The sequence below is a fragment of the Musca domestica genome, unplaced genomic scaffold, assembly GCF_030504385.1.
Source record: "Musca domestica strain aabys unplaced genomic scaffold, Musca_domestica.polishedcontigs.V.1.1 16, whole genome shotgun sequence".
NCBI lineage: Eukaryota > Metazoa > Arthropoda > Insecta > Diptera > Muscidae > Musca > Musca domestica.
Window position 1 is genome coordinate 3,950,479 of NW_026712219.1, and position 14,730 is coordinate 3,965,208.

The 14,730-nt window shown below is 37.5% G+C and overlaps 1 protein-coding gene across 1 annotated transcript in view; it reads right to left on the reverse strand.

The window, feature by feature from the left end:
• Positions 1-14,730, reverse strand: part of LOC101896244 (serine-rich adhesin for platelets) — a 216,933-nt gene that overhangs the window by 185,668 nt on the left and 16,535 nt on the right. The window contains exon 2 of the mRNA XM_059120189.1: positions 12,145-14,249. Coding sequence (XP_058976172.1) covers positions 12,145-13,908 — 1,764 coding nt within the window. The 5' untranslated portion in view covers positions 13,909-14,249. The remainder of the gene's footprint in view (positions 1-12,144; positions 14,250-14,730) is intronic.

Genomic DNA, 14,730 nt, shown 5'->3' on the forward strand with positions numbered 1-14,730 from the left:
GATGACTGCAATATATTTAGGGGTTGAAATGGACCAACAACTAGAAATGTTCCTGATTTTGCAGCCGTTATAAAGGTCACAAATAAAAGCCAAAGGGCACGAAATCTCGCATGAAGTTAAAGTTTGGGACAGCGGGTAGAATGGACCACTACTTTTAAAAGAATTCCAGCATTTCTAACAGTCAATATCCGAAATGCACAAAAGCGAACTTTTGGCTTTTTCATCCTGATTTCGTTGACATATATAGCCAAATATCGTAGACAAGCAAGTCATACAAATGAGTATAAGTTTGGAGATACAGAGGAGCTTATTGCTGTTGGAGATGATCGCAAAATATTTTGGGGTTCAAACAGACAGAAAAATTTCCTCATCACACAATTGAAGCCACTCGACACGCCTTCAAACGGCTTCATTGGCCGTTTGAAGGCCATAATTCGTACCAAAGATGACCACTTTGAACAAATTTAAACCTGTTCTAAAATTTGATGCTGTCTCCGACATTTTCTTCTACCATTCAATAAAATTAAAAAACAAGTAAGCAAAGGCTATAGTCATGCGGGGCCGACCATGTGATACCCTACAACACTACAATATTTTAGAAGCCCCCTTATGTCCAAATCCATTTTGGAGGATTTCGCTTTTGAAATTATGTTACGGAGCACTGCCCACATATTACCCTTAGCATTTTGCCCAGGAATATTTGCCCAATATTTACACACTTCATCATGCTGTTAGCTGTTGCAGACTTCATCCCTGTCCTTACTCTCTCCTCAGGCTTTTTTATTGACTTCAATTGTTTGATCAGGAAATTTTTTATATTTTTGGTTTATTTGAATCCCTAAATACTTTGCGATTATCTCCAAAAGTTGGAGGACTCTTATGTATTCCAAATTTAGACTCCTCTATATGATTTGCTATTTGGCTATATTCGTCAAGGAAATCAGCATAAAAAGCCAGAATTTCGCATTTTGTGTACATCGGATATGGCCTGTATGGATGTAGTCTCCATTGCGAACTTGTTGGTATTATATCACACAAAAATAGTGGTCCATTCCACCCGCCGATTTGTGACCTTTTTAACGGATGCAAAATCAGGAACATTTTTAGTTGTTGGTCCATTTCAACCCCAAAATATATTTCGGACATCTTTGAAAACAATAGACCTAGCCCTTCTGAGCCTAAACCTATCCTTGTGAAAATTTTCGTGAGGATCGGACGATAGTTGCAATCTGTATATAATAGCACCAACCTGTGTTGTTAGGTGAAAAAACATTACCAAGTGTACACTATAATATTATAAGTCAAATTTAAAAAATCGCATGCGATAAAAAAATATGAAAAAATAAAAAAAATGTCACAAAATACTACAAAATCTATATTATTAAAATCGGTCAAGCCGTTCTTGAGATATAAGAATTCCATCTAACATTCCTTTCCTTTGTGTATACACATTGTACATATTTCGCTATATATATCCGATACATTTACTATCGGCATCTACGTAACGGTCAGAATTGACCTGCTCGTCTAGTTATGATTTCGCCGGAACTAAAAATATTCGCGGTTTAATGGAAATTTGGCTTTTGTGTAACACAAATGTTATAGTCTATTTCACCCACTAAATATTACCCGGTGACCATCAAAATTGGAAGGCTGCTGCCAGCCCTAAGCTCTAGCCCCATGCTAATTTCCGCGGCGATTGGTCCATAATTGCGACCTGTAGAGCAACTGCAAAATCAAGATTTTTTCAGTTTTTGGTCCATTTTAACCCCTAAATATTATGCGATTATCTCCAAAAGAAATAGGGTTCTCTTCTGACCCTAACCCCACCTCCATACTAAATTTCGTGAGATCGGGCCATAATTGCGACCTGTAGAGTGATTACAAATTAACATGGCCAGACGGACAGACGGACGGACGAACATATATAGCTAGATCGACTCAGCTCGGCGAGATAGGAAGATCCATATATACTTTCCTATGTTGGTAACCAATATTTCGTGGTGTTACGTAATGTCTGGCCCAATCAAACTTATAATACCCCCAACACATAGTGTTGTAGGGTATAACTATATAAAAATTATGGCATTTGATTTTGTTGCAGTTTTTTTTTATCTCACCCTGTATACTTGACTTGAGTTTGGATAACATGCATTTTAACTTAATACCGTATTTAAATTTAAACGATTTTAATTTGTCTCTTATGTGTGTTCCCTTTCACCTCAGTTTATTTTGATTGTGTCTTGGCAAAATATCAAAAAATGTTCATGTTTTTACAATTGCAACAACTTGCCACCGAGAAAAAAAAACTGTCAAGAAAAAAGTCACTGTTGATCTGAATGAATGGCATGGAGATGGTTGAGAATGCAATCATATTGAACAGTGTCGGTATGACATTTTTTAGGGCCTTTATCCACAGCAATATGGCTGAAAGATCAAAAGTGTGCCTCATGAAAATAATGACTTTAGAACCCCATATAGTAAGATACAATTTATATAAGAACATGCAAAGTCTACATATTGGATTATGTCCCCCAAAGATACAAGTTTCCACCTATTTTCACATTCACATATTTCATACCCTACACTCAACTCATCTATCTTCCTCTGCAGTAAGTTTCTCCATAAATGTCAATGAAATATTTAATCAAACCTTTAGAATAAGGAAATTCAGGTTACACTAACCCTTTACTACGATTTATGTACTCAGGGAATCTTTCCGGAAAAAAAATTAATTTTTATTCAGTTTTGGTAAATGTCGAAGAAACATTTTTTCTACAACCATCAGGACATTCCACTATACAATAGTGGAATACTTTCAAATATTGTATTTGAAGTTCGTAATAGATACTACACGTCAACCCCATATAACGAGCGGTACCTCCCAATATTCGGTATTATAACGATTTTAGGTTTACTATTTAATGGAGTAGTTTCAAATTACGTATTTATAGTTCGAAATTATTCACCGCAATTTTTTCAAATTTAGTATTTGAAGTTCGTAATGGATACTACAGCCTAAGACAGAAAATTGTCCATGTAGGTCCACGTCTTCGTATGGCCCCCATACAACAGTACCTCCGGATATTCGGTATTTTGATGATTTTAGCGACATTATTAACCGGATTCGTTTTAAATTTGGTATTTGAAGTTCGTAATGGATGCTACAGCCTATGACAGAAAATTGTCAGTGCAGATCTACGTCTACATATAGCCCCCATAAAACGATACCTTCCGATATTCGGTATTTTGATGATTTTAGCGTCATTATTTACCGCAATTTTTTCAAATTTGGTATTTGAAGTTCGTAATGGACACAACAGCCTATGACAGAAAATTGTCTCTGCAGGTCCACGTCTACATATAGCCCCACAGCTCCGATATAACGGTACCTTCCAAAAAAAAAAATATTTAGCGTCATTATTCACCGCAATTTTTTCAAATTTCGTTTTTGAAGTTCCTAATCGTCTGTGCTGGTCCACGTCTACGTATACCTCCTCATATTCCGTATTTTGATGATTTTAGCGTCATTATTCACCAGAATTGTTTCAAATTACGTATTTATAGTTCGTAATGGGAACTGCAGTCTGTGACAGAAAATTCTTTATGCAGGTCCAGGTCTTCGTATAGGCCCCATATATCAGTACCTCCCTATATTCGGTATTTTGACGATTTAAGGTACAATATCCACCGAAACAGAAAACAGAAAATTGTCTACGCTGGTCCAGGTCTTCGCACAGCTCCTCCCTATATACGATATTTAGATGATTTTGGCTACATTATTCACCGTTTATTTCATGTTTCGAATTTGAATATGGTAATGTCTTATGAAAAACAATGCCTATGGAGGTCCACGTCATATAGACCCCAATATAGGGGCTATATTCGGTATTTTTATAATTTTAACAGAAATTTTTAAGGATTTTATTTTTTGAAAATTTCCAAATTCGTTCCAAATGGTGGAGGATATTCTAAGTTCGGCCCGGCCGAACTTACTGCTTTTTAACTTATTATTTTATTATTTTTTTTATATATTTTTTATATTTATATATTTTTTTATTATTATTTTTTTTTTTTCATAACTATAGCTGTACGTGAACAATAATACAAAGGGCCTTTGCATTTCGGCAGAGTCTTTCATTGGTCCCACGTTCTTGCCTTACGATGGCCTGCAACAAGAATTCTCATGGCAGGCAATTTGATTGAAAAATATGTGGCCGTTTATGGTAAATTGTTGCATTGACTGGTATTCTCATTCTGTCGTAGGCTCAACAATGGCAACGGACGAGTGATGACTTTTGAACAATTACCAGTCATCTTGAATGGGGCTAGGGCTGGTGGTTGAATTGTGATTTCGAGTTTTTTTTTTTTTTTTTGCTACTTTTGATGCAGGCGTTGTACGGCTTTGCGTTTACAAATCAACGGATGGGGGAGAGCGAGAATTGATATATGTGTGTTTCTGTGAGAGTGTGTTTTTCTTTCTTGTTTGTGTTTGTTTGCGAGTGTTTGTTAAGTACTCTCGAGTGTATTGCATTGATTTGAAGTGGCTGCGAGCCATGAATGCAGAACAACAACAATATTGCCGAAAGTAAAAAAGGACACATTCTACTTAAGATTCGATTGGAAAGGACAATGAAATGCATTAAGGGAATACTTTTCATTGGCCAATACATGCAAGCAAATAAAATCGAGCCTCTTGAGAACTTTAACCGGGTGTTGATGATTAAAACGGAGGGAAAAACTGGTTGAGGGTTTCTTCAACAAAAATGCAGCATTTTTAAAAATTTATTAAAAGTATAAAAAATTGTGCATGTAGATTAGAAAGGTATCACATGGTATTCTAAATCTAAGTTTTACAAAATTCCTCATAAAGAATATTTTATGGAGAAAGTATAGCTACAGAAGACCCAGATCATAACCAGTAAAGAAAGCTCAAAAGTCGGGCGGGGCCGACTATATGATACCACTACTATATGACACCACTATGCATATTTAGTAGAGTTCTAGTAAAAAGTTTATACAGGGCATTTCAGAGCTCTATGAGATATTTGGTACAAAATCAAAATCTATCTAATTCTATCGTGCATTTTACGAACTATAGCTATCTCTGAACCGGGTTTCTCCAAATTTTACGTATTAGCTTCTAGACTGGTGAGTTGGGCTATTGACCATTTAGTGCACATTTAACCCGAAATCGGATGAAGATATATATGAGAGCTATAGCTATATCTGAACCGATTTTCTCCAAATTTGATATACTTGCTTCTAGGCCGAACTCGATTTCGATAAAATTTAAAACAGCTATTCCTGTGCTCCATCTAATACCTGGTACCAAATATCACGGTTGTGGAGTGAATATTACGAATGTATGGGACTAAAACTCTAAATCGGATGAAACATATATATGGTTGCTATATCTATATCTGAACCGATTTTCACTAAATTTGATATACTTGCTTCTAGGCTGAATTTGGTCCGATGTACTAAAATTCAGTCCATTTGGACTTATATCGGCCATTTGGTGCACAATTAACCCGAAATCGGATGAAGATATATATGGGAGCTATATCCAAATCTGAACCGATTTCGATAAAATTACAAACAGCTATTTCTGGGCTGTATCTTATATCTGGTACCAAATATCATTCTTGTGGAGTGCATATTACGAATGTGAGAGGCTTAAACACCAAATCGGATGAAAGATATATATGGGAGCTATAGCTATATCTGCACCGATTTTCTCCAAATTTGATATACTTGCTTCTAGGCCGAACTCGATTGGGTGTGCCAAAATTCAGGTAATTTGGATTGATAGTGGACATTTGGTGCACATTTAACCCGAAATCGGATGAAGATATATATGGGAGCTATAGCTGTTACTGTACTGATTTTCTCCAAACTTGTTGTATTTGCTTTAAGGCTAATCTCGGTCACATATGCCAAAATTCGGGCCATTTGGGCTGATATTGGCCATTTGGTGGTCAATTAACCCGAAATCGGATGAAGATATATATGGGAGCTATATCCAAATCTGAACCGATCTCGATAAAATTTAAAACAGCTATTTCTGTGCTCCATCTAATACCTGGTACCAAATATCACGGTTGTGGAGTGCATAGTAGGAATGTGAGGGACTTAAAGATCAAATCGGATGAAAGATATATATGGGAGCTATATCTATATCTGAACCGATTTTCTCCAAATTTGATATACTTGCTTCTAGGCCGAACTCGGTTGGGTGTGCCAAAATTTAGGTAATTTGGAATCATAGTGAATATTTGGTGCACATTTAACCCGAAATAGGATGAAGATATATATGGGAGCTATATCTAAATTTGATCCGATTCTCACAAATTTCAATAGGGTTCGTCCTTGAGCCAAAAAAATATTGTTTGGAAAATTTCATCTCAATTGGATAATAAATGCGACCTGCATTTTGTTCACAAGAATACATGGGCAGACGGACGGACGGACGGACAGACGGACTGACATGCATAAATCGACTCAGAAAGTGATTCTATGAAGGTTCTCAAAAGTAACTATGGGTCTATCTCGTTTCCTTCTCCATGTTACAAACAAATGCACAAAGACATAATACCCTTACCACTATGTGGTGTAGGGTATAAAAATACCAATAATTTAATTACAAACTCTGGTTAAAGTCACTGATGTTTAAAACTTCCCAAAGACATACGTTAACAGTACTGGTTATACGCGTGCTATCTTTACTCTCTTTTCGTCCGAGATTTTTTAATGGTGTATTCTCAATTACTTTCATACCCTCTCCTTGTTTTAATTATGCACAAACCTTCAAAAATTCCGGAAACGTATGAGTGATTTCGTGTATTTCATATCACTCATACTCCGAATTTTCATACAAACGACCAGAGTCCACGGAAAAAAGGATAGTTGCATTCTCATTCCATTTGTTAGTATTTACAAGGATTTTTTTCTTATTTTCCTTGGATTGAGTTGAACAAAATCGACACCTATCCTCATCCCCCTTCGCACGTTTTCACTAACGTCTCTCAAGGAAACGTATACAGCCATTTCCTTGCAGCATTTGTATAAATAATGGAGGCATTTTGATTTAATTACTCACAATTTACTTAATAATTTATTTACCATGACAACCGAGCTGCTAATGCAGTCTATATGTCAGACAATAGAACTGTCTTTTAAGAAATTAATTGCGGAATTAACACGAGGTATGTTGTTTTTTGCTGTCGGTGCTGCCGGTGCTGCTGCTGTTGTTGTTTTGTTTTCTTTTGCTGTCAGTCGTTACTTCGGATGTTGCTGCTCTTTAAATGTCAAAGTTTAGTCAAATACAAATATGACCTTTTCAGATTTGTGTCTAGTATTCATTAAAAAATAATATTTGTTGTTTTGCCCATCGCATTGTTCATTTCGTGGAAATGGAAGTAAATGTCAGAAGATGTTGAAAGGCAAAAACAGAAATGGGAAGGAAGGGAATGTGTAGCCCATAAAAAATCACCATCCCTCTCTCCGAATTAATTTGACACATAACTTTCGCCGTTTGAAACCCCATTGTGATTCTTATGTAACCAATCAACAATTTGTAAGTTACGTAATGCGAATAACTCCCTACAAGGTAATGTAAACAAACTCTCATTTGCATTACAAGTTGGTTTGGAAATAATGAGTTTTCATTTAGAATTTACATTTCATTATACACGTTACAAAGTAATATATAATCGATTACAAGAGTGAGGAATGTGCGTTCGAGACGAAACAAAAAAAAAAACAAGTAAACAAAGGCTATAGTCGTGCGGGGCCGACTATGTTATACCCTACAACACTACAATATGTTAGTTGTTGTGGTCCATTTTACAGCTAAATATAATCCAATGGTCATCCAAAATGCTAGAATTCTTCCCTGTCCTTAACTCTCGTTCACAGGCGTGTCGATTGGCTTCAATTGTGTGATCGGAAAAACATTTCTGTTTTTGGTTTATTATAACCCCTAAATATTTTGCAATCATCTCCCAAAAGGAAGAAGCCCCTCTGTATCTCCATATTTAGACTCATCTATATGATTTGCTTGTCTGGTATTTGGCTATATTCGTCAACGAAATCAGCATAAAAAAAACCGGAAGTTCGCCTTTTGTGCATTTCGGATATCGCCTGTAAGTAATGGTGGTATTTTTCACACAAAATTAGTAGTCCATTCTACCCGCTGTCCTAAACTCTAACTTTATGAGAGATTTCGCGTCCTCTTGTTATAACGGCTGCAAAATCAGGAAAATTTTTAGTTGTTGGTCTATTTCAATCCCTAATATATTGTGGACATCTTTGAAAACAATAGGCCTAGCCCTTCTGAGCCCAACCCTACCCTTGTGAACATTTTCGTGAGGATCGGAAGATATTTGCAATACTTATATAATATCCCCAACCTGTGTTGCAAGTTGAAAAAATATTACAAAATATTATAAATCAAATTGAAAAAATAACATGCGATAAAAAATATGAAAAAAAAAAAAAAAAATGTCACAAATGTCAGGCTTATTTTCCTGCGATTTTTTTAGGTTTTATACTTTTATGTCAAGAGGGCATTCTGAATTGACAAAATTTGCAAAATCGGCCCAGCCATTCTTGAGATATAAGCATTCTAACTAACATTCCCTTCCTTTGTATATACACATTATATATATTTCGCTGTATATAAACGATATATATACTATCGGCATCTACGTAACGGTCAGAATTGAACAGTTCGTTTATTTGTGATTTCGCCGGGATTTACAGTGTTCGCGGTTTAATGGAAAATTTGACTTTTATTTAACACAAATATTGTGGCCTATTTCACTCACTAAATATTACCCGATGACCATGAAAATTGGAAGGCTTCTGCCTAGCCCTAAGCTCTAGCCCCATGTTAACTTCCGCTTTGATTGGTCTATAATTGCGACCTCTAGAGCAACTGAAAAATCAGGGATTTTTTCAATTTTTGGTCTATTTCAACCCCTAAATATTATGCGATCATCTCCAAAAGAAATAGGGTTCTATTCTGATCCTAGCCCTACCTCCATTCTAAATTTCGTGAAGTTCGGGCCGTAATTGCGACCTGAAGAGTGATTACAAATTAACATGACAGACGGACGGACGGACGGACATGCATAGCTAGATCCACTCAGCTCTGCGAGATAGGAAGATCCACATATACTTTCCTATTTGGGAAACCAATATTTCGTGGTGTTACATAATTTTTGGCCCAATCAAACTTATAATACCCCCAACGCATAGTGTTGTAGGGTATAAAAACAAGTTAAAAAGCAGTAAGTTCGGCCGGGCCGAACTTTGAATACCCTCCACCAATTGTAACAAACTTGGAAATTAAAAAAAAAAAATAAAATCCGTTTAAAATTCTGTTAAGATTTTAACAAAGTAAAAGTACCGAATATGGCCGTTACATTGGGGTCCCTAAGACATGAACCTACATAGGCTTTGTTTGTCATAAGCCACTACCATATTCAAATTCGAAATTTGAAATTTGATATAAACCGTGAATAATTAAAATCATCAAAATACCGTGTATAGGGAGGTGCCGTTATATCGGAGCTATACGAAGACCAGGATCAGCATAGACAATTTTCTGTCACAGACTGTAGCATCCATTACGAACTTCAAATATGACATCTCAAACAACTTCGGTGAGTATTGTGTCTAAAGTCGTCAAAATACCGAATATTGCGAGGTACTCATATTTGGGGCTTATACGAAGACCGGGACGTGCATGATTTTAGTCACACTTTTCAACAGAAATGTCTGAAAATCCATACAAGGAGTTCCTTGTGGGTACTTTTTCTCTTGGAAGAGAATTATCTACATAGGTCCACGATATCGTATAGCCCCCATATAACGATACCCCGCGATATTCGGTATTTTGATGATTTTTGCCACATTTTCCAATGGAATGATCTGAAAATTCACACAAGGAGTTCCTTGTGAGTAATTTATCCAAAGATTCGCCCGGCCGAACTTATTGTTTTTTTCCATCTGTCTATATTTGATTTGTTTTATAAAGCTTTAGGGTGTAGGGTATTATAAAGTAGGGTATTATAAAGTAGGCCCAGACATTCGTTTCTAGTTTTTAAGCGGTTAAATGTGACGAGGAAAATTAAAGAAAATGCGAAGCTGCATTTTCTTATTTGAAATGAGACTACTAGGAAAGATTTGTACCAAAACCGAAATCCAAAATTTAAAAGCAAATACGCAATGTTATACTTCATTGGCTTAATGAACCAATAAAGAAAGTCTTAAAGTCGGGCGGGGCCGACTTTATGATACCCTACACCACTTTGCTAATTTAGTAGAGCTGCGCATAACAGTTAAAAGTTTGTATAGGACAATTCAATCATACACGCTATGATTATAATTATAATTTAAAGTTCAAAGGACTAAATATGCCGAAGCATTTGTATCTTTTAAATTCGGACTTGTATTGCCCATTTGGTGCACAATTAATTTGAAATCGGATAAAAATATATATATGGGAGCTATATCCAAATCGGAAGCGATCTCGATAAAATTTGGCAAAGATATTTCTGAGCTGTATTTGATATATTTCCCTGAATATCGTTGTTACGAAGTGCATATTACGGCTGTGGTAACAATTATATATATGGGAGCTATATGGGAGCTATATCTATATCTGAACCGATCTTCACAAAATTTAGCTTAGCTTCTAGGCTCAATTCGGTCGTAAGTGCCAAATGTAATTCAATTTGGACAAATATTACACGTTTGGTGCACAATAAAAAGCAAATCGGACGAAGTTAAATATGGGAGCTATATCCAAATCGGAACCAATCTCAATAAAATTTGGCAGAGATGTTTCTGAGTTATATTTGATATATTTCCCTAAATATTGTTGTTACAGAGTGCATATTACGGCTGCGGAGGACAAAAATAACAAATCGGATGAACATTATATATAGGGGAGCTATAGCTATATCTGAACCGATTTCGATCAAATTTGGCACACTTATTTTCAGGTCTAATTTGGTTGTTTGTGCAAAATTCCATACTATTCGGGCTGATATTACACGTTTGGTGCACAATAAAATGCAAATCGGACGAAGATATATATGGGAGCTATATCTAAGTTTGCAAAATTTCACTTGGATAGGACAATAAATGCAAACTGTACTTTGTTTACAAAAATACATGGACAGACGGACGGACGGACGGACGGACATGCATAAATCGACTCAGAATGTGATTCTATGCAGATCATCAAAAGGAACTATGGGTCTATCTCGTTTCCTTTTGCCTGTTACAAACAAATGCACAAAGACATAATACCCTGACCACCTTGTGGTGTAGGGTATAAAAATGTCAGAAGTCGGGGATTTTATACTCTGAGACATATGGATGTAGTCACTTGACGGCGGAAAGGTGATTACATCGGACATTTTTAAATCGGATTAGATTAAATTAGGGTTGGATCTAAAAATAAAAGCCACATGCAAAAGTAACCCAAAATTTTGAGGAATATTTCGGAAGGTTACTTCAAGCATCATTAGTAAAAAGATTGCCCCCTCTGTTCTGTTCCTTGCCAAAAACAAAATCCAGTCAGAACAGTAGCCTATTATTTTTGACGATGTTCACAAAACAGTTAAGGGTTAAGATGGACCAAAATCTACTGTACTAAATGTGAGAAATAGAACTGCAATCCCGAAATTCAGGAGTCACCCCTGCTTTGAAGGAGTCGAAAATGATTTGAAACGACTGTGCATAATAAAATAACAAAATTCAAAAAGCTTCAAAGCTGTTACTAAAATAATGGTCTTTAAATAGTAATTGAATTTAACAGTATTTCTTTTTTTGACAATTTGGACAAAAATGGGCTTGCGATTGAACTCGGAAACTAGGCTTGTAGCATTGCCTGGCGATATTATGATGTTTTGTAAAATTTTCCTTTAAAATTCGAATTTTTTTTTTGTACCAAAATGATATTCATTAGTACAAAAATAAAAATAGAAATGCTAAAATTATGAAATTTGGCATAAGACTCACTCAGGGTAAGAAGGAAATGAGGGGAATTTAGAACCAAAATGTCCGATTTTGTCCATAAATTCTGGATAAAACGTTAACTAGATAAGAAAAGTCTTTATATCTTACCTGTAAGTCTGGTGCCGCTAATGGGCCAGGTTGTGCCAGATCACAAGCTGATATCCAGGGATTAAGGCGTGTTAACGGAAAATCACTTTCCAATATCGATCGATGTTCCTCGGTGTCGTCTTCTAAATCTGTCGTCGCTTTGGTTTCCTGCTGGGCAGGTGTTAAATGTTGGACGCCGTTGTTGTCGTCGTCGGCGACGCTCTCGCCGTCTTCGTCGTCGTCTTCGGTGACAGCTACAATTTTATCGTTGTTGTTACCCACTAAGTGAGCATTGTACAGCGTTTCGATTTGATCATCATTTGGTTCGTTCGATTCACGAGCATGATTTTCTTGCTGCTGGAGTTCGCTATCAGGTTCCTGCTCTGATGCTTCTGATATTGAATCTGGCTCTTGCTCTGGCCGCTGATCTGTGTTGATAGATTTCGACGATCCTTGGGCATTGGGATCGTTTTCGGATTTTTGTGAAATGGGAACTTCATTTTGCTGCAATCGTTCAAAATCCTCAAGGGCATTTTGCTGATTGGTGTCCTGTAATTCTGAGGCGCCACTTCCACTACCACTTGTCGATGATGATGATGGTGATGCTGCTGCGGCTGATGATGACGCGGAAGAAGAGGAAGATACTGACACGGATGCAGATGGTGAATAAGATGAGGAGGATGATGATGATGACGACGAAGAGGAGGAGGAAGACGACGATGACACTACAGTCTCCGTACCACTGCTGTAATCTTCTTCGTTAGTATCACCAATTTTGTCGTCCGTGAGTTTTATCAAACGATCGAAGGACTCTTCCGACAGAAGATCGTCCTCGGCTACTAAGGCATATATATCGTCTTCGTCAAACGACCTTGATGAATCGGCGCTGAGTGAGGGAAAGTGTACGGGTAGACCACGAACTGTGGCTTGGTCGCTTGGTACAACAACACTGTCTCGGCCGTGACTGCGACTACGTCCCTTGCTGCTCTCCACTGCTATCGATTGCGAGGTGTTGTCGTCGGATGATGATTCGTTTACGATGTCCCCTGTTGTCGCCGCCGACGACGCCGACCTACTGCCCTTATAGTCAACGTTTGCACTGCGGGCCCTTCTCTTTCTTCTCCGTCTGAATTTCGACGATATCACACGCGAACGCGACTGCCTTACCGTTGGCAGAACTTTAGACGAACGAACGGACGAACGTTGTAGCGGATCGTCGTAATGGTGCGACAAGTGCGAGGGCAGCGGGAACGTATAGGCAAATGTGTTTGCAGGATTGTAGGCGGAGTTAGGAGAGTAGAAATGGGATGCTGGTCGCTGTAGAAAATCGTTGCTATAAAATGCACTAAAAAAGTTGAGTGGCCCTAAATCCTTGTAATGATGGTGGTCGGGGTGGTTGTGATCCTGCCCTATGGCCTCTTCCTCTGGTGATGGAGAGTGTAGAAATCCGTTGTGCTCATAAATGCTGAATGACGCTGATGTTGGAGAGATGGTGTTGGATGTAGTTGTTGTTGGCGGTGGTGGTGGTGTTGCTGCTGCGATAATGAATGAGGACGACGACGCTGCCGCTGATGTTGGTGGTAGATGTGTAGCCGGTGGAAGTGTTGCTGGTAGTGGTTGTGGTGGAGGTGTTGTGTCTGTTGTTCTTGACCTTGGTAGTGGTAGTGTTGGTGGTAGTGACGACGTTGTTAGAGTAGTCTTTGAACTGATGCTGCTGGTGCTGCCACGCCGAGCCCCCGAAATAAACGCAAGCGCCATCACGACCAGCCCGGGTCCTGGCCGCATATTGACCTCGGGTTCGGCGGTGCTAGCATGGTGCAGGCCCGCTTGAGACGCGCTTGCGACTCCAACTCAATGTCGGTAATGATGGGCTCATGGCCCCATCATCATTTTGTTTGGTTGTAAAGGTTCTACGATGCAGCACTTTGTAACGCCCACAACGAATTCGGCTCTCCGAAATTTTCGGACAAGTCTTTGAGTTGATTTTAGCTAGAACAACGTTGTTATGATATTGTAACATAAATATCGTTAACGATTTACGATTTTATCGTTCAAATTTACTTTATTACCGTTTGTTCGTAGGATGAAAGCGCATTTTTTCTACGATAGTGTTGTAGCGTCCGTATCTGAAATGTAGCAAAAGAGAAGAGGTGAGTAATGCGTTTTCAAAGAGCATATTAATATAAGTACTCAAATATAGAATAGATTAAAAGAAAATCTATAAAACCATTAAAGATTGGAAAAAACAGCTGAGCTAAAAAATGTGAACATAATAACCAAAGTAAAAATGGATTTTTGGGAATTCACCTCCAAAGCTTTTAATTTGCAATGTTTTTCTGGTAGAGACTTAAACAGAATCTATTTAAAAATATTACATTTTATAAAAGCATTCCTTCAACTGCTTTGAAAAAGAATCAATTTCGTTAACCTATGAATCCATTTCTTATGTGGCTGTGGCTGTTAAGTCTCAGTAGAATTTAGTTTCAGAAAATAATTTGGTACACAGAAACCGCGCTTATATGGGACTGGACAGGGTTTCGACTCAGACTTCTTATTCATTCTATTGAGTTACAAACATGCATATTAACTTGATCATTTGGACGAAAT